This window comes from Salvelinus alpinus, chromosome 13 (genome assembly GCF_045679555.1).
Source record: "Salvelinus alpinus chromosome 13, SLU_Salpinus.1, whole genome shotgun sequence".
In the NCBI taxonomy this organism is placed as follows: Eukaryota; Metazoa; Chordata; class Actinopteri; order Salmoniformes; family Salmonidae; genus Salvelinus; species Salvelinus alpinus.
Genome location: NC_092098.1, coordinates 248,326 through 269,211, shown reverse-complemented (window position 1 = coordinate 269,211; position 20,886 = coordinate 248,326). Strand labels below are relative to the sequence as shown.

The 20,886-nt window shown below is 40.8% G+C and overlaps 1 protein-coding gene across 2 annotated transcripts in view; it reads left to right on the top strand.

Annotated features, from left to right (window-relative positions):
- The window catches only part of c2cd2l (c2cd2 like), a 57,190-nt gene extending 45,398 nt beyond the window's left edge, over positions 1-11,792 (top strand). For both annotated transcript variants that reach the window (XM_071337391.1, XM_071337390.1), the window contains exons 13-15: positions 6,334-6,467; positions 6,743-6,968; positions 7,287-11,792. In XM_071337391.1, coding sequence (XP_071193492.1) covers positions 6,334-6,467; positions 6,743-6,968; positions 7,287-7,537 — 611 coding nt within the window. In that variant the 3' untranslated portion in view covers positions 7,538-11,792. The remainder of the gene's footprint in view (positions 1-6,333; positions 6,468-6,742; positions 6,969-7,286) is intronic.
- Positions 11,793-20,886: the final 9,094 nt, after the last annotated feature.

The following is a 20,886-nucleotide window of genomic DNA, read 5'->3' as shown; positions in this document are numbered from 1 at the left end:
GTCAACCTTTTCATTATGCGACTGGGGTGGAAACAAGCAAGATGGCTTGAACCTAAAGCAATACATGGTGCAGAGTGTGCAGTTCTACCTTACTTGTGCTACACTCGGCATCTTCAAGATGGTCAGGAATAAAGGGAACCAACGACAAAGTTAGCTTTATGCTGCAAAATTGCCTACTAAATAGGCCAAGCCTAAACAAATAAATTACACTGAAAAATATAAAATTTCAAAGATTTGAGTTACAGTGAGCAAATCAGTATATTGAAATAAATAAATTAGGCCCTAATCTATGGATTTCACATGACTGGGAATACAGAAATGAAGCTGTTGGTCAAAGATACCTTTTTTTTTTAAGTAGGGGTGTGGATCAGAAAACCAGTCAATATCTGGTATAACTAACATTTGCCTCATGCAGCGCCACACATCTCCTTTGCATAGAGTTGATCAGGATGTTGATTGTGGCCTGTGGAATGTTGTCCCACTCCTCTTCAATGGCTGTGCGAAGTTGCTAGATATTAACGGGAACTGGAACACGCTGTCGTACACGTTGATCCAGAGCATCCCAAACATGCTCTGGTGAGTATTGTCACGAACCGGCTTGAAGTCTGTAACAAGAGGAGACAACGTGGCGATTAGGAATAACAAATATATTTATTAACGGAAGTAACGTAAATACAATTAACCTCTGACGAGTCACAAACCCGGATCCGGGATCCCCCCCATCAAAAAAGCTGACTAGCATAGCCTAGCCTAAAGCCACAGGGATATCATATAATAAAATGTTCATGAAATCACAAGTCCAAGACACCAAATGAAAGATACACATCTTGTGAATCCAGCCATCATTTCTGATTTTTAAAATGTTTTACAGGGAAGACACAATATGTATTTCTATTAGCTAACCACCATAGCAAAAGACACAACTTTTTTTTCTCCACCATTTTTTTCCTGCATAGGTAGCTATCACAAATTCGACCAAATAAAGATATAAATAGTCACTAACCAAGAAACAACTTCATCAGATGACAGTCTGATAACATATTTATTGTATAGCATATGTTTTGTTAGAAAAATGTGCATATTTCAGGTATAAATCACAGTTCTACATTGCAGCTGCAATCTGAAATAGCGCCGAAGCAGCCAGAATAATTAGAGACCCAACGTCAAATACCTAAATACTCATCATAAAACATTTCTGAAAAATACACAGCATACAGCAAATGAAAGACCAACATCTTGTGAATCCAGCCAATATTTCTGATTTTTAAAATGTTTTACAGGGAAGACACAATATGTATTTCTATTAGCTAACCACCATAGCAAAAGACACAACTTTTTTTTCTCCACCATTTTTTTCCTGCATAGGTAGCTATCACAACTTCGACCAAATAAAGATATACAGTGGGGAGAACAAGTATTTGATACACTGCCGATTTTGCAGGTTTTCCTACTTACAAAGCATGTAGAGGTCTGTAATTATTATCATAGGTACACTTCAACTATGAGAGACGGAATCTAAAACAAAAATCCAGAAAATCACATTGTATGATTTTTAAGTAATTAATTTGCATTTTATTGCATGACATAAGTATTTGATACATCAGAAAAGCAGAACTTAATATTTGGTACAGAAACCTTTGTTTGCAATTACAGAGATCATACGTTTCCTGTAGTTCTTGACTAGGTTTGCACACACTGCAGCAGGGATTTTGGCCCACTCCTCCCTACAGATCTTCTCCAGATCCTTCAGGTTTCGGGGCTGTCGCTGGGCAATACGGACTTTCAGCTCCCTCCAAAGATTTTCTATTGGGTTCAGGTCTGGAGACTGGCTAGGCCACTCCAGGACCTTGAGATGCTTCTTACGGAGCCACTCCTTAGTTGCCATGGCTGTGTGCTTCGTGTCGTTGTCATGCTGGAAGACCCAGCCACGACCCATCTTCAATGCTCTTACTGAGGGAAGGAGGTTGTTGGCCAAGATCTCGCGATACATGGCCCCATCCATCCTCCCCTCAATACGGTGCAGTCGTCCTGTCCCCTTTGCAGAAAAGCATCCCCAAAGAATGATGTTTCCACCTCCATGCTTCACGGTTGGGATGGTGTTCTTGGGGTTGTACTCATACTTCTTCTTCCTCCAAACACGGCGAGTGGAGTTAGACCAAAAAGCTCTATTTTTGTCTCATCAGACCACATGACCTTCTCCCATTCCTCCTCTGGATCATCCAGATGGTCATTGGCAAACTTCAGACAGGCCTGGACATGCACTGGCTTAAGCAGGGGGACCTTGCGTGCGCTGCAGGATTTTAATCCATGACGGCGTAGTGTGTTACTAATGGTTTTCTTTGAGACTGTGGTCCCAGCTCTCTTCAGGTCATTGACCAGGTCCTGCCGTGTAGTTCTGGGCTGATCCCTCACCTTCCTCATGATCATTGATGCCCCACGAGGTGAAATCTTGCATGGAGCCCCAGACCGAGGGTGATTGACCGTCATCTTGAACTTCTTCCATTTTCTAATAATTGCGCCAACAGTTGTTTCCTTCTCACCAAGCTGCTTGCCTATTGTCCTGTAGCCCATCCCAGCCTTGTGCAGGTCTACAATTTTATCCCTGATGTCCTTACACAGCTCTCTGGTCTTGGCCATTGTGGAGAGGTTGGAATCTGTTTGATTGTGTGTGGACAGGTGTCTTTTATACAGGTAACGAGTTCAAACAGGTGCAGTTAATACAGGTAATGAGTGGAGAACAGGAGGGCTTCTTAAAGAAAAACTAACAGGTCTGTGAGAGCCGGAATTCTTACTGGTTGGTAGGTGATCAAATACTTATGTCATGCAATAAAATGCAAATTAATTATTTAAAAATCATACAATGTGATTTTCTGGATTTTTGTTTTAGATTCCGTCTCTCACAGTTGAAGTGTACCTATGATAAAAATTACAGACCTCTACATGCTTTGTAAGTAGGAAAACCTGCAAAATCGGCAGTGTATCAAATACTTGTTCTCCCCACTGTAAATAGTCACTAACCAAGAAACAACTTCATCAGATGACAGTCTGATAACATATTTATTGTATAGCATATGTTTTGTTAGAAAAATTTGCATATTTCAGGTATAAATCACAGTTCTACATTGCAGCTGCAATCTGAAATAGCGCCGAAGCAGCCAGAATAATTAGAGACCCAACGTCAAATACCTAAATACTCATCATAAAACATTTCTGAAAAATACACAGCATACAGCAAATGAAAGACCAACATCTTGTGAATCCAGACAATATTTCAGATTTTTTAAGTGTTTTACAGCGAAAACACAATATAGCATTATATTAGCTTACCACAATAGCCAGAAACACAAGCCATTTACCAGCAGCAAAGGTTAGCGATCGTAACAAACCAGCAAAAGATATATAATTTTTGACTAACCTTCATAAACTTCATCAGATGACAGTCCTGTAACATCATATTACACAATGCATATAGGGTTTGTTCGAAAATGTGCATATGTAGCGGCACAAATCGTGGTTATACAATGTGATTAGTAGCCAAACTTCAAGCAATCTGGCCGGCGCCATCTTGGAGAGGCACCTAATCTAATCAATAACTAATCATAAACTTGACTAAAAAATACAGGTTGGACAGCAAATGAAAGATACATTAGTTCTTAATGCAACCGCTGTGTTACTACGACATACAGCGTGCGCTAAAGCGAGACCGCACCGAAATTCATGGCGGAATTATTGTTTAACATTTTTCAACATAAATACGAATTAACAGCATAAAGACTTCTTACTATTTGTTGAGCTTCCATCAGAATCTTGGGCAAGGTGTCCTTTGTCCAGAACAATCGTCTTTTGGTTGAAAGATGTCCTCTTCTCCTGTAGAATTAGCAGCTAACGCTAGCCATGTGCCGGAGAGGTGTCCAACTCGCGATGACGCTTGACAAAGAAATTCCAGAAAATCGCAATAAACTGATATAAACTGCTATAAGTCGGTTTAAATTAACTACCTTATGAAGTTTTTAAGACAAAAATCAAATTAAATCAGAGCCGGAGATATAGAACTTCTAAAACGAAAGCTTTTCAGGACGCCATGCTGATGTCCCTCCTGCGTCAGGCCCCCCGTTGAAAAGGCCGGACCTTCCGTTCCAAGAGCTTTTATATTGCCCCAGATGGTGCAATCCACTCCATTCAAATTCTCACCGCTTACTGACATCTAGGGGAAGGCGTATGCAGTGCATGTAGCCCCATAGCTTACATGGGAATTTATAAACTGACCCTGGAACAGAGACCTCGATTTCAGAAATCTCACTTCCTGACAGGAAGTGTGCTGCAGAATGAGTTCTGTTTCACTCAGAGAAATAATTCAAACGGGTTTAGAAACTAGAGAGTGTTTTCTATCCAATAGAAATAATAATATGCAAGAATTGAGTACGAGGCAGTTTAATTTGGGAACGATATTTTACAAAGTTGAAACAGCACCCCCTATATTGACAAGAAGTTTTAACAATGGTGTGTGTGTAGTCAGTAATCAGTAGTGTAAGTGAGTGGTTGCGTGCATACATGTGATAATGAGGGGTGTTGAAAGGTGCCAAAGCAAACAAACAAAACGGCCACAACCAAAATCTAACAGTGTGTCTGCATGGAGAGAGTCTCCTCAATGAACCTGGAAGAGGTGTATTTATCCCAGGACACACCCGGGCCCAGGTGTGTCCCATGTCGCTCACGACGCTCCCAGCTCCGCCAACCGACATCCTGTTAAGGAAAGCAAGAGCAAAGAGAACGAATTCGGCAGACAGAGTGGGAGGGTTGTCACAGTATTCAGGCCATGGAAGAATTGGGACATTTTCAGCTTCCAGGAATTGTGTACAAATCCTTGAGACATTATCATGCTTAAACATTAGAAGATGGTGGCAGATGAATGGCACGGCAATGGGTCTTAGGATCTCGTCACGGTATCTCTGTGCATTCAAATTGCCATAGATAAAATGCAATTGTGTTCAATGTCCATAGCTTATGCCTGCCCATACCATAACCCCACCGCCACCATGCGGCACTCTGTTCACAATGTTGCCATCAGCAAACTGCTTGTCCGGTACAGTTGAAACCGGTATTCATCCGTGAAGAGCACACTTCTCCAGCGTGCCAGTGGCCATCGAAGGTGAGCATTTTCTCGCTGAAGTCGATTACGACGGCAAACTGCAGTCAGGTCTAGACCATGGTGAGGACGATGAGCATGCAGATGAGCTTCCCTGAGACGATTTCTGACAGTTTTGCAGAAATTCTTCGGTTGTGCAAACCTACAGATTCATCAGCTGTCCAGGTGGCATGTCTCAGACGATCCCGCAGGTGAAGAAGCTGGATGTGGAGGTCCTGGGCTGGTATAGTTACACGTGGTCAGCAGTTGTGGGACCGAGTGGACGTACTGCCAAATTCTCTAAAACAACGTTGGAGGCGGCATATGGTAGAGAAATGAACATTCAATTATCTGGTAACAGCTGTGTTGGACATTCCTGCAGTCAGCATGTCAACTGCACGCTCCCTCAAAACTTGAGACCTCTGTGGCAATATGTTGTGGGACAAAACTGCACATTGTAGAGTGACCTTTATTTGCCCCCAGTACAAGGTGCACCTGTGTAATGCTGTTTAATCAGCTTCTTGATATGCCACACCTGTCAGGTGGATGGATTATCTTGGTAGAAATGCTCACTAACTGGTGTAAACAAATTTGTTAATAACATTTCTGGGAACTTGTATTTGAGCTCATTAAAAACAAGTGACCAACACTTTACATGATGCGTTTTATATTTTTGTTCAGTGTAATTGCCAAATACAGTGTACATAAATGAGGCCCATACAGACGACTTGCCTGTCAGTTTTTCCTCCCTGTACTCTTTCATTCAGTTTCTTCTTCACATCAGGAAAGAATGACTCTAGTCCTTAAGAAACTCACTTTATATAGACCAGAACTATTACTCTTTCCACACTGTGGTAATTAAAGCCCGTTTGTTATTTTAGAATTATTTCTGTTTTTCTTTTGTCTACTGCCCACATCTTATTGTCACAATAGAAACATTCTCCATTTATTCTTATTTGTGCTTATGAATTTAACATGTTAAATCTGACTGCACTATTTAATTTGTTTGTTTAAAAAAGAGAGGAGAGGGAGAGAAACCAAAAGCAAATCAGCATTCTAACTCCCCCTTGCGATGGTGTGACGCAGTCTACCACGATCTGCCACAGTTTACCGCAAATGTGCTACGGCATAACATCAACTTTTAATTGAGAAACAACTGTGTATGACTAGTGTTTTGTGACTGTGTGTTTGTGACTGTTTGTGTCTAGCTGATAGTCCCCTGTCCAATGGGCTGGACCCGGTGGCTGACACGGCTATAAGACAGCTGACAGAGAACGCCAGCAAGATGTCCAAGAAGACTCCCACTAAACGGAGCACGCTCATCATCTCGGGCGTGTCAAAGGTTAGAAACAAACAGTGGTGTCCAAACCATAGAAATAGAATCTAGAGCAGCTAGCTGTTCTCTGCCAATCTCACAACACACTGCGCTGAAGGGTCTGGTGCTGGAGTAGCTAGGAATACATATATTGTGTACATACTGTATATACATATTGTTACATTTAGGTTTTGTAATCATGTAGAACATTAGTTTCATTAGGCTCAAATAGAAGTACTGTAATTTGGGCCTCAGTGTCTGTTGTCTCCTGTGTGTGAATTTAAATGAATGTAATACCTCAGGTCCCCATCTCGGAGGACGACTGTGGCCTGTCTTGTGGCTACGCTGCAGCCATGGATGCTGCCCTGCAGGGAGGAGGAGCCTCCAACTACTACGGGGTGGGGCAACATCAGGAAGCAGATGAGACCACGCCCTCGGATGTGTCTGAGCGGCCGTCTGTCGATGACGTGGAGTCAGAAACGGGCTCCACTGGGGCCCTGGAGACACGCAGCCTCAAAGACCATAAAGGTACCAGGCTGCCAGAGCCCTGGCTGGGCCTGCTTCAGACCAATTCTACTCCATCTCTATGGAGAGATACTCTGGCTGTCCCGAGTACTTCTCTCTGGAAATGTACAGCATTTTATAGAATCAAGAAAATACGTTAAGAGGAAATTGTGTTGTGGTTTGCATCATCTTATGAGAATAATTGGATATGGATGTAAATTAATATGTAAATGTTTTGATATAAATTTCCGGTATTTATGTCAACTGTAATATCAATATTGTATTTTCCAAATCACCATTATACACCATGATGTAACTCCTGTCTCTATTACGCTCTTCTAGTGGGCTTCCTCCGCAGCGGAACCAAGCTACTATTCCGTACAAGACACCGAAAGAAGGACCCAACCTTCAGCCAATCCCACGAGGACCTCTCCAACCTGGCCAGTGTCTCTGCCTCTTCTGCCTCTGGCACCATTGTGCGTAAGAAGTCCGGCAGCTTCTCCCGACGACTCATCAAGCGCTTCTCCTTCAAGTCGAAGTCGAAGGACAAAGCCAGTGCCACAAATGGAGGGCCGAGCACAGCAGACAACTGATAGACAACTGAATGGTGTAGCGGATGGCTAAATGGCATTGCTACCGCCTTCCTGAGACCTAGAAGTAGGCTACTGTTGCCGTGGACCCAGAAATCGCCCTGGCTTTTCTGGGTCAATGGTATTGGGTTGGGTAGGATCGTAGGACTGCTTGAAATGGTTGGAGGATGCTTAGCATTGGTCAACCTGTCCCACCATTTATTCCTCTGTGTTCACCATCAGATGAGGAACCCAAATTTGCCACTTTTATCCAGTTTTTGCAGGCAGTACACGTACACCCCAGGTTGGTGGTTACCTATCCTGCATCTCTTACCTCTGATAGGACCCCTTTTCCTCTGGATGAGAAACACACACGTCAGGGACAGATAGATGGATCCAGGGACTGTTTGCTTATTATCAAAGCCATTTATTTTCAGAAGTAGCCTCTGCTGCTCTGGTGGATTTAAAGGGGATAACGAAAGTAGGAATAAACTTGAAGATGTTGCAATTCAACGCTAAAGGGGCAGTAGGTAGAGTGAGTGTGGCCTCTTCCAAATCAATTTATTTAAAAATATGATTTTCTTGGTTGCACTTTATTGGATTGTTTACAGCACTTGAAAGCTTCTTCTGGTGTTAATTTGATTGGTATTTGTATTGTTTGCTCTCTGATTCACATGATTATCCTTCTGTCCTCCCCCCCCCAAAATATTGGGTCACGGTTGGTCGTTTGCGTTATGTAGGCCTAGTAGAGACACGACTTTATCTTTCTTTCCTGCTTAGTTGTAAATGTAATCTTAAATAACAAACTTAGTTGAAGACCAAATATCAACCCCTCGCATTGGTCTTAAGTTGGTGGTAATGTTGACATTCATATAGTGGCTTATACGTTATGTTTTAACAATGTTGTTCATAATTGTAAGTTGTACAAAAACCAAATGCAGGCATACCTATGTCTGTGTTTTGTATTTAGTTTTTTTAGAAAGGGAAATCTTCAAGGCAAACTGTTATAAAAAAAAAGGCAAACTGTTTTAAATGATCAGCTCAGACCCTTTTTTAATTTGTATCTACTAGGCATGTTGAAATACCTCAATCGCCTGAGTACTAACGTTACACATTCTCTGGGTCAGAACTATTGATGGAGGATATGCCATAAATATCTTTAATAGTTGAATGGTAAATGATATAAAGATTGAGTCCTCTTAATATTCATATCAGGGAATTATCATGGTTGAGGTAATAAAAAAAGATGGTCAGATGGTTATTATGACATTCTCCCCTGTAATGCAAGATTGTTGCTCCTTATTTCAAGTTGAGCTTTTAAGATGTCACAGTCCTCCAGGACATGCGTTGTCACGCACAGAACATAGGGTAGTGTAAAGATGTACATACAAGTAGTTATCTTGTACAGTATTGGCATATGCGTTTTGTAAGACAATTATTTTGCCATCCTCTCAGAATTTGTATTGTGTATCCCTAAAGTATATTTGATGTTATAGTAAGGGAATGTGGTTCAGTAGTAATAGACAAGGAAATATTGTTACTTCTGCCCCACCTCTACTCTTTAAGACAGACTCCCATAATCATCATCACATAGTACAGTTTGCCAAGTAAAGTCACACACATAATGAAGTTTTCTATATGAAATTGTCACTGAGGTAACATCACTTTTTTTGCTGGTTGAAACCCATAAACATTACTACTTGAAGTTACAGCTTGTCTGAAGACAATGTATAACAGTATACAGTGCCTTCAGAAAGTATTCACGCCCCTACAAATTGGGATTCAAATTGATTTAAGTGGGGAAAAAACGCAAAATTGTTCAAAGCTTAATAAAAAATAAAACACTAATATATCTTGATTCGATAAGTATTCAACCCCCTGAGTCAATACATGTTAGAATCACCTTTGGTAGCGATTTACAGCTGTGAGTCTTTTGGGAGCTTTGCACATCTGGATTTTACAATATTTGCCCATTTATAATTTTTTTAACTCTTCAAGCTCTGTGAAGTTGGTTGTTGATCATTGCTAGACAGACATTTTCCAGTGTTGCCGTAGATCTTCAAGCCGTTTTAAGTCTAAACTCTAACTAGGCCACTCAGGAACATTCAATGTCGTCTTGGTAAGCAACTCCAGTGTATATTTAGCCTTGTGTTTTAGGTTATTTGTCCTACTGAAAGGTGAATTTGTTTCCCAGTGTCTGTTGGAAAGCAGAATGAACCAGGTTTTCCTCAATGATTTTCCCTGCGCTTAGCTCTATTCCGTTTCTTTTTATTGAAAAAAGAAAATCCCTAGTCCTTGCCGATGACGAGCATATTCATAACATGATGCAGCCCCCACCATGCTTCAAAATATGAAGAGTGCTACTTAGTGATCTGTTTTGTTGCATTTGCCCCAAACATAATGCTTTGTATTTAGGACAAAAAGTGAATTTCTTTGCCACCTTTTTGGGAAATATTACTTTAGCGCCTGCAAACAGGATGCATGTTTTGGAATATTTGTATTCTGTACAAACTTCCTTCTTTTCACTTCCTTCTTTTCACTGTCATTTAGGTTAGTATTGTGGAGTAACTACAACGTTATTGATCCATCCTCAGTTTTCTCCTATCACAGCCATTAAACTCTATTTATTTGATTTGATTTATTTAACCTTTATTTAACTAGGCAAGTCCGTTAAGAACAAATTCTTATTTACAATGATGGCCGACTTGTAAAGCCCAAACCCTCCCCTATCCCGGACGACGCTGGGACAATTGTGCTCTGTCCTATGGGACTCCCGATCATGGGCGGTTGCGATACAGCCAGATACAGTCTGTAGTAATGTCTCTAGCACTGCAATGCATCACTTGGGGGGCCTGTAACAGTTTTAAAACCACTATTGGCCTCATGGTGAAATCCCTGAGAGGTTTCTTTCCTCTCCAGCAACTGAATTAGGAAGGACGCCTGTATCTTTGTTGTGACTGGATGTATTGATACACCATCCAAAGTGTAATTATTAACTTTGCCATGCTTAAAGGGATATTCAGTGTCTGCTTTTTTTTTTTTTTAAGTACCCATCTACCAATAGGTACCCTTCATGCGATGCACTGAGGGACCTTACAATTATCTGTATGTGTGGGGTTAATTTAATTTATTACCCATTTTTCTCCCGAATTTCGTGGTATCTATTTGGTAGTTACAGTCTTGTCCCATCGCTGCAACTCCCATACGGACTCGGGAGAGGCGAAGGTCGAGAGCCGTGCGTCCTCCGAAACACAACCCAGCCAAGCCGCACTGCTTCTTGACACAATGCCCGCTTAATCCAGAAGCCTGCCGCACCAATGTGTCGGAGGAAACACCGTACACCTGGCGACAGTGTCATTGTGCCCAGCCCGCCACAGGAGTCGCTAGTGTGTGATGGAACAAGAACATCCCTGCCGGCCAAACCCTCCCCTAACCCGGACGACGCTGGGCCAATTGTGCGCAGCCCCATGGGTCTCTGGTCACGGCCGGCTGCGACAGAGCCTGGACTCGAATCAGGATCTCTAGTGGCACAGCTAGCACTGCGATGCAGTGCCTAAGACCACTGTGCCATTCGGTTGGCTGTGGGGTAAATTTTTACTCCTGAACGTATTTAGGTTTGCCATAACAAAGGAGTTGAATACATATTGACTCAAAACATTTTAGAATTTTTTTAACAAAATAAAATCTAAAGCTGAAAACTAAATTCCACATTGACATTGTAGGGTATTGTGTGTAGATCAGTGGCAGATAATCTCAATATTATACATTTTAAATTGAGGCTGTAACACAACACAATTTGGAAAAAGTCAAGGGATGTGAATACTTTCTGAAGGAGCTATATGTTTTTTAGGGGTCCAAGCAATTTGGTGACAAAAACTAAAATTCCTGTGAGACGGTAAGCCACGCTGGTGCAACATTGTAGGATGGTAAAGGGCCATGGGCCACACCGTCTCATGCCATGCCAATTGCCCACATGGCGCTATAATAAACAATTGAAAATGGAAACTTTGAAAGCTCACGCCCCTCTGCCCGTCTAATGTAGCGTCCTAAATACGGTACATAGGTCCCTCTCCTTACAAGGAACAAATTTGCGTTAAGGACCCATAACAATTATTTTTTTTGACTAACCCAAGCTAGACCACAGCCTGTCGTTTTCAATGGTAACAAATCAGCAAGAAGGGGCGAGCTAGATCCTTTCTATTTGAAGCCTATATATAAAGTATGATGTGATCATTTAAATGTTTAATTTATTTGAAATAAATTTATTTTTTAAAACACACTGATACTCATCATTTGTCACATCTCTAGTGTAATGTGTTGTTTGAATGTCATACTGTATGTTGAACAATACTGAACATTATGTTGAATTGACCAATTTTAGGTTTTCTCCCCAAAATACTTTCTCTACCTCCAAGACAATGGGTCGTCATAATGGCTCTAGACGCCTAGGTGTGATACCATGTGACCTGGCAGGACTAGAAAAGTAATGCTCCCCTTTCTCTCATTCTCTTAACTCTGGACCCAAAGGAGGAAGAAGCACATCGAGCTCCAGCAAGCTGACGACAGGCCCTGGTCTTTGCCTTTAATGGCCAGAACTGGTAACTGATAAATTAGGGGGAAAGTACCTTTTTTAGGGAATTGTACTTGAAATTGGGACTTAAGTGCCCACGCACTAAACAGGCTCAGAAGAAGACGATACTTCAAAGAGCTAGTGTAGCCTGAACGGCACACTTAAGCTAACCTTCTTCAAGGAAAGAAGGAGAAGACTATTAGAGCACAGCCTCTGCAACTCAAGCAAGGAGCCAACAGAGAAAAGCAACAGGCATAAGGACACCAACTCCGGACCAAAGGAGCAACCTGAAGGAGGAACCCCAACTCAAGAAGACAGGACATCTTCTTCCTTTGTTCTTCACATGCAGCCTGAACAATCAAAAAGCCACAACAGACTTTGATCACAGACTGAGAATAACATAATGTCATGGTCAGGATCTCAAGCTCTTCAATTCTCGTCTTTCATTCTATTTCCTAACTTTTCATGATCATTCTCATTATGTTTGTAAATATTTAGATTAGTGTTATTAAATGTTGATTGTGTAAATAAATTGTGTTCGTCTTGTTGTTCTGGTCAAGAACTCTCAATTGATTCTCAAAATAATTCATACCTTCAGATAAGTCAACTATTACTATTGTTCTTATTTTAGTCTTATAGAGTTATTCCTAAAATATCTCATAAACCACATCTTCTTAGAATACTATTTCTGTCCAATACAGGACTGATGCCTTGTTAATAATCTCATAGAAATGTGTCCCACTACCACACTAGGCTAAATGTGTGACTGAGAAAGGAACCCCAAAGATTCACTTTCGCGTGGGGGTAGAATGACAGAGACGGTGTAGATTGCCCAGTGAATATGCCGACCAGTGGAGGCTGCTGAGGGGAGGACGGCTCCTAATAATGACTGGAACAGAGCAAAAGTAATGGCATCAAACATTTGGAAACCATGTGTTAGATGTATTTGATACCATTCCACTGATGCTGCTCCAGCCATTACCACGAGCCAGTCATCCACAATTAAGGTGTCACCAACCTCCTGTGATGTCGTCTCCTGTGAATGTCTACAGAGAGAGACTACAATTTCCATACGTGATGGAGGCAGGCGATGGCCCATACCTAGCCCATTTAGCCATCTAATCAAGGGACACATTACATTTTTTTCTTTGATGAGGGATCATTTTTTTGCAGGTGGGGTGAGCAGATTATGTTCCAAAACAAATTCAAAACTAACAACACGGCTGTGCAGACACATACATTTTTTTAAATGGAAAATAAATAATGCATTTTATTTTTCACAACCAGATCTGACCTACCCTATATACCCAGCGATCTCAGGAGTAGCCCCTAGGTGGCAGCAAATCTATGACTCACAAGCAATGAAAAGACAAAACTACTTTGCTTGAATAGTTAACCCAATCTGTAAATGGTGAATGTACACTAGATTGCGGTAAATTGCCGCGTGCTGTTTAGGCCGCCCATTGTGACTCGCTTGTGGGCGTATTGGCAGCATGATCGATTGTGCGTCAAGAATTCAGCATAGCAATTTTGTATGAAGGTCTGGTTATTAAATGGGTACATAGTTCAATAGTAAAATCCTCTAAAACGCTCTGGTGATAAACACTTTGCTGCCCTGTTTCCAATTGTCCACATGGCTGGGAGAAACTATTCAAGTAAATACTTTTCGAAAATGTAAAAAAAAAAGAGGTATTATTAGCTAACTAGCTACAGTGCAGGCTAGCTCAAATAAGCTAGCTAGTTGACCAGGGCTATCTGGGACTGCCTCCTGGAGAAATTCAGGTGTGTGAAGGCTACCCGTGTCCTGCATAACTTCATGAAGATGGACACGAGGACCAGGAGGGGATCTGCAGCTCGCCGTCATGTGCCAGAGGAGAAGTCTGCTGCTCTGCAGGATGTTTCAAGGATGGCGTCCAACAACGCTGCAAGAGAGGCAATCCGTGTGCGGGAGATCTTCACCTCCTACTTTTTCGAAGAGGGTGCTGTTCCCTGGCTACACCATAGACTACACTATGCACAACCAAAGGCTATTGTAAGAGCCATTCACATTGCAATAAGAGTCTTCTTCCATTTACTTAGCTATGTCAACTGCAGTTATTCAATTCCCAGTTTCTCTCCCTTTGATTTCTACTTCTCAGGTGAGGGTGCTGTTTAGGTATGGGTCTGTACAAAAACAAAAGGGGCTGTTTTAAATCACACATATTGAAAAAATGTAGAACAATTAGACACCCTATAACCCACACCTACACACTCATGTATCAATCTGATTGATGGATTGTGTTGTGCAGTAAGCAGGCTCGTGTGTATAACTATGGCTTTTTCTACCTTCAAAGAATAGGCAAGAGGGCCAACCATGGAGAATAGTAAGACACTTCATTATTTCTATAACTACGCTATATTGTTTGTCCGTTCATGTTTTTCAGCATAAAGTACTCTGCAGCCACTTAGTGTGGTGTGGACACCAGGTGAGGCCACACACACAGATTCCTGTTGAACACTGTCTCTTTAACTACCTTATTTTCTCAATAAGTCTTTCTCCTTCACTTCATCCCTCTCTCCTCTAGGTTATCAGCTGTGTCGGTGAACCCCTCCCGCATCTGAACTATCTACATAGAGGGCACAGCATGATCAGAGGTGAGAGGTCACTTGGTCAGGTCAACAGGAAGTATTGTTAGAGATGCTTTACATTGAAATACAGATAGATGCAGTAGTCCCAGAATTAATGATCCAAGGTCAGTTTTGCATTTCATCTCCTGATTATTATGACTAACAATGTTAGAATAAAAACAAGGCCCAAACATGCTCACTCTCTCTCCATCTCTCTCGTCTGCAGATATGTTTTGATGTGAGAGGATGCCAACCCCCAGTCCCATCATCGCCACCTCACCCGCTTTTAAGATAACCTTTGGGCTGACTAGAGATTTTGTAATTGTGATGAACTGAGAGAATATTTGGGTGTGATTCATTAATCATATGCTGCCTTCCCTGCTCATATGTTCTTACCTCTTTCCTTGTCTGTCTTTTACACCTCTCTCGCCACCTTTCTTCCGGATTTTATAATGCACAACAGAAGTACAGATTGAACTTGTTTTTATAATATTACAATTGTCATGACGTTGCCCTCTTTGGGTATAGCGAGCACCATCCCCCTCTCTCTGTCTCCTACACTCAGGCTGCTGCGACCTCAGGTCGTACATTCCTAGAGAAGATCCTGCCTCATGGCCAGACAGTATAGAGAGAGTGGGTTTTCATAGAGAGAACAAAGGAATTTCTTCCACCTCACAGAACTGGAGAACCGAACGACATTTATGTTCTGCAGAAGGTATAAAAGATCGGTGAAGAATCCAGCTACGAACTGGTCCGTTTGGTACAATTTTGTGAAACTCATGAGAGACAATACGGCAACATTACCATAACGCTGTTTATATAATAGCCTCAGTTATGAGGCTTACATCTAATTGTTGTATAAGATGGATGAGTGAGGATGATACTGTTTGTGAAATTGTGTAATGTGATTTTGGACTGTTTAACCTTTCACGAGCCTCTACCCCGGGTCCGGGATCACCCCCCACCCCCCCACACACTGATTAGCATAGCTAGCATAGCTTCACAAGTAGATAGTAGCATCTAAATATCATTAAATCACAAGTCCAAGACACCAGATGAAAGATACAGATCTTGTGAATAAAGCCACCATTTCAGATTTTTAAAATGTTTTACAGGGAAGACACAATATGTAAATCTATTAGCTAAACACGTTAGCAAAATACACAATTTCTTTGTCCACCATTTTTTCTCTCCACCAGTAGCTATCACCAATTCGGCTAAACTAAGATATTGATAGCCAATAACCAATAAAAAACCTCATCAGATGACAGTCTGATAACATATTTATGGTATAGGATAGGTTTTGTTAGAAAAAAGTGCATATTTCAGGTAGAAATCACAGTTTACAATTGCACCGACCATCACAACTCGACTAGAATTACTATAGAGAGCAACGTGTATGACCAATTTACTCATCATAAAACATTTCATAAGAATAGACAAAGCATAGCAATGGAAAGACCCAGATCTTGTGATTCCAGACAACATTTCAGATTTTCTAAGCGTTTTACAGCGAAAACACAATAAATCGATAAGTTAGCATACCACATGTGCAAACGTTACCAGAGCATCGATTCAAGCCAAAGAGAGCTATAACGTAATCATCGCCAAAATATATTAATTTTTTCACTAACCTTCTCAGAATTCTTCCGATGACACTCCTGTAACATCATTTTACAACATACATATAGTTTGTTCGAAAATGTGCATATTTAGCCATACAAAACCGTGGTTATACAATGAAAATACTAGCAAATCAAGGCTCAAAATGTCGGACGTCATCTTTCAGAGTGATCTAGTTTAATCGAAAGCTAATCATATACTTGACTAAAAAATACAGGGTTGACAGGAATCGAAAGACAAATTAGTTCTTAATGCAACCGCTGATTTACATTTCTAAAATTATCCTTACTGTGCAATACAGGGTTCGCCAAGTGAAGCGATAACAAACAAAATGGCGGATTATGCGTTTAAAATATTTCGACAGAACAACGATTTATCATATTAAATATTTCTTACTATGAGGTGATTTTCCATCAGATTCTTGGGCAATGTATCCTTTCTTGGGTCTAATCTTCTTTTGGTCGATAGATGTCCTCTGTCCTTCGAAATGTCCACTAACATCGACCGAGACCCCGAAACGTGACCAAAGCTTCAAAGTGCACGACAAAGAAATTCCTCAAAATCGCACTAAACGGATATAAATTGCTATAAAACGGTTCAAATTAACTACATTATGATGTTTTTAACAACTATAACGACTAAAAACATGACCGGAGAAATATCACTGGCTAAACAACCATTTGGAAAGAGGCAAGCCCGATGTCCATCTTGCGTAAGACGCGCGAAGGAAAGGACGGTACTTCCACGTTTTCTTGTTTTATAGTGGCTCTGATTGTGCAATCGACTCCATTCAAAGCGTGATGACGTACTGACACCCAGAGGAAGACGTAGGCAGTGTCGGTTTCCTCATATCATTTACAGGCACCTTAAAACCGACCCCAGATCAGGGGTCAAAATTTCTGAAATCTGACTCCCTGTCAGGAAAAGTGCTGTAGAAGTAGTTCTGTACCACTCAGAGACAAAATTCCAACGGCTATAGAAACTAGAAAGTGTTTTCTATCCAATAATAACAATAATATGCATATTGTACGATCAAGAATTGAGCACGAGGCAGTTTAATTTGGAGACCAAAAAATGCTAATGCGGAACAGCACCCCCTATAGTTGCAAGAAGTTATTAATGAAGGAAACTCCAATTCCCTTTGGAGTTTAACTAAATCAGAGGACCGCCCATGAGCACAGTTATGGTCGGGCATCATGGGACAGGCCCTTTTCTGTTCTTACGAATAAAACCCCCACCCAGGTTTGAGAGGAGACCGAGCTTAAGGTATGAGTAGATGGCTAAATCTTTTAACCATACCACGTGGTTAACCTCTCTGGGATATGTGGAACGGTAGCGTCCCACCTGGCCAACCTCCAGTGAAAATGCAGAGCGACAAATTCAAATAAATTACTATAAAAATTCAACTTTCCTGAAATCACACATTCAATATACCAAATTAAAGCTACACTTGTTGTGAATCCAGCCAACATGTAAGATTTCAAAAATGCTTTACGGCGAAAGCAAACAATGCTATTATCTGAGGATAGCATCCCAGCTAACAATCACAGGCCATCACATTTCAACCCTCCCGGCGCGACACAAAACGCAGAAATAAAGATATAATTAATGCCTTATCTTTGACGAGCTTCTTCTGTTGGCACTCCAATATGTCCCATAAACATCACAAATGGTCCTTTTGTTCGATTAATTCCGTCGATATATATCCAAAATGTCCATTTATTTGGCGCGTTTGATCCAGAAAAACACCGCTTCCAACTTGCACAACGTGACTACAAAATATCTCAAACGTTACCTGTAAGCTTTCTCCAAACATTTCAAACTACTTTTGTAATACAACTTTAGGTCTTTTTTTACGTAAATAATCGATAAACTTGAAGACTGCCCCCTATCCTAGAGAAGTTAAACTCTTAGACTATCGATATCGACAGAATAAGAACAAGTCTTTGATATTAATTACTAGTCTGCAGCTAGGAATTCGGTATCATTGAACGCGAAGACCGACAACCGCCGAAACATCTATCCTATAACGACATGAATGAATGTCATTCTGAACTATCCATTCTAACCACGACAGAGAGAGAGAGCGGACAAACTCTCCAACAGAAACAAACTTTTCAAAACAGATCCCGACGACACACTGAGCGTAAATATATATATTGATTGCAATTGTTCCCGAATGAGTTCATGTGCAAAGGATTAGCATTTCAATTGTTATAATTATCAACTGTGTGTTGTCTTATCTTAGTCGACCCTCACTTCCCTTTTGTACACCAAGCCGCGATGCCGGTTTATCCCACTAGGGAAACGCCGCTATCATTTCCTTGTAACTATCTACTGTTTCTTATGCATTTCTGTGAATTACTTAGTTAATAAATAAATGATTTTAAGACAATTGATATATGGATGACTCATAGTGAAGACTGGGTTCGTGCAGATAACCAACAATTTACGACGTTTGGAATGAGACTAACGTGAGGTAAAGAATACGTCATTAATCAGAAGACTAAGGGATCAGATATTAAAATATCTGAAAGTTATGTTAGGAAAATTATAACTTTGTAATCTGAATATTTTCCTTGGTGCCCTGACTTCCTAGTTAATTACAGTAACATGATTAATCAGTTTAATCGTGTAATAATAATTACAGAGAGTTATTTGATAAAGATTAATCTTCAGTTTAATAATGCCAAAGACACGACACAATTATAATATTTATAATGCATGTATTCATAACACTTGAATAATGAACTTTCAATAAGGCGTTTCACATTCTCTACTGGTTGAAATTAAGTCTAATTTGATGAAATACTACACCAATCCTGTTTATCAGATCAATGCAGATGAAGGGCATTAGATATTGAGATGAACCGGTTTTAGAGTATTTACATGATGCATAGGAAGTGTAGTGTACTGTTTTTTTAAATTATATTTCTGTATATATGAATTACAAATCATCCATTAACTAGTAAAATCCTGTTTCTAGTCTATTAGTTACAATGTGTAACCATTGATGTCCCAGGAACAAATTGGTAAACACTGTTGAAGTATATAATTGTAATACATACATGCAGACACAGCATCATACAAAGACTGGAAGACTGAGGTTCATAGCTAGGCTCGGAACTAATAACGTTTGGGTCCATACACAGATCGGCTAGATAGCTAGCTACACATCCATAGGCATACAGGTATTTTCTATCTTCCACTGCATAATAAGCAAGAACATAGCTAGCTACGTTATTTAATCTATCTGCATTGCATAGCAAATATCAGCAAGGCAAGCTTACAAACTTGTACATTAAATTTGCAGTAAATGCTTTAGCTAGCAAGATTCTTTAGATCCACTGTTTCACAAGATGACAGCCTGGTTTGCTGGTTGTTTCAGGAGTCCCTAAAACATGAAACAACCAGAATTACAATTTCATACTCATGTCACAACACCCATAAAGCTAGCCAACCAGCTGGCTAATGTTAGGTAGTAAGCTAGTCTACTAAATTGCGATTTTCATAAATTAACTTTATGATAAAAAAGTACATTAACTAACATATTCCTGTCAACTGTACATTTTTTGCATGATTCATCATGACGTTATAATCACTTATATTTGCTTCCATTCTAGTATTTTTGTCTGCCATCTTTGCTGAAGAAAGTCTCCAGCCTTGGGTCGCATAGCGTCAAATTTGTCATGGCAACCACTCGATATGATTGGTCATCGCCCAGCAGTCGCCGCTGGTGATTTGCATAATGTTGGGAAAAGTGTATATTTTTCACCGCCTCCCACACTACCTTCACACCGCCCAAAGGTCCTCTGCCCTCTCCACTTCCCTTCCATTGAAATGAATGGGAAGCGGTGTTTCACCGCGCTGCATCCTGTGCTAGTGTATCATGCCTGTAAGGGTGTTGCACCCATTCATACTTCTGTAGGCCTATACAATTTTTCATTCTTCTGTTTTTGTTGGGGAGGGGGGGATACAATGAAAGGATGCATTTTTCAATGCATGAGAAGCTAAAATGGTTTGTTTCTCTCGTGCATGTTTACTGCAGGTTTGAAAGCATGGGAAAAATCGTTGAAAGAAAGGTCATCCAACTCGGGAACTCGGGGCTCTTTCTAGAGCTCTGACTTTCCAACCTGAAGATCACTGACGTCATGATTCGACCTCGTTTTTTCTGAAAAAAAACCGAGGTCATATCATGATGTTGGTGATCAGAGCTTGAAACATGGTTCCCAGTTATTTTGATTTCCGAGTTCCCAGTTGTTTTGAACGCGGCATAGAGCTCGCCAGTTTGTAGTCTTAAAACCGGGAAATAAATTACCTCTGGTCCATTCAGCCATCCCTTCGTGGAAAAATAAATAGGGAAAGAATAACATTTTGGAATAAACTGCGAAAATAAAGTCTGACGTTAACACAAGTTTAGGAGCAGGGTTGGAAATTAACACCCCCAAAAGCTCAGTCAGAGCTCAGTGTCGCTGCTCATCAATGGCGGTGTTTGTGGACTCACGCAACCTATGTTTCTTGGGTTAGGGACCACAGCACGCCAGGAGCGGCCTCACGGATCCCACGCAATGTG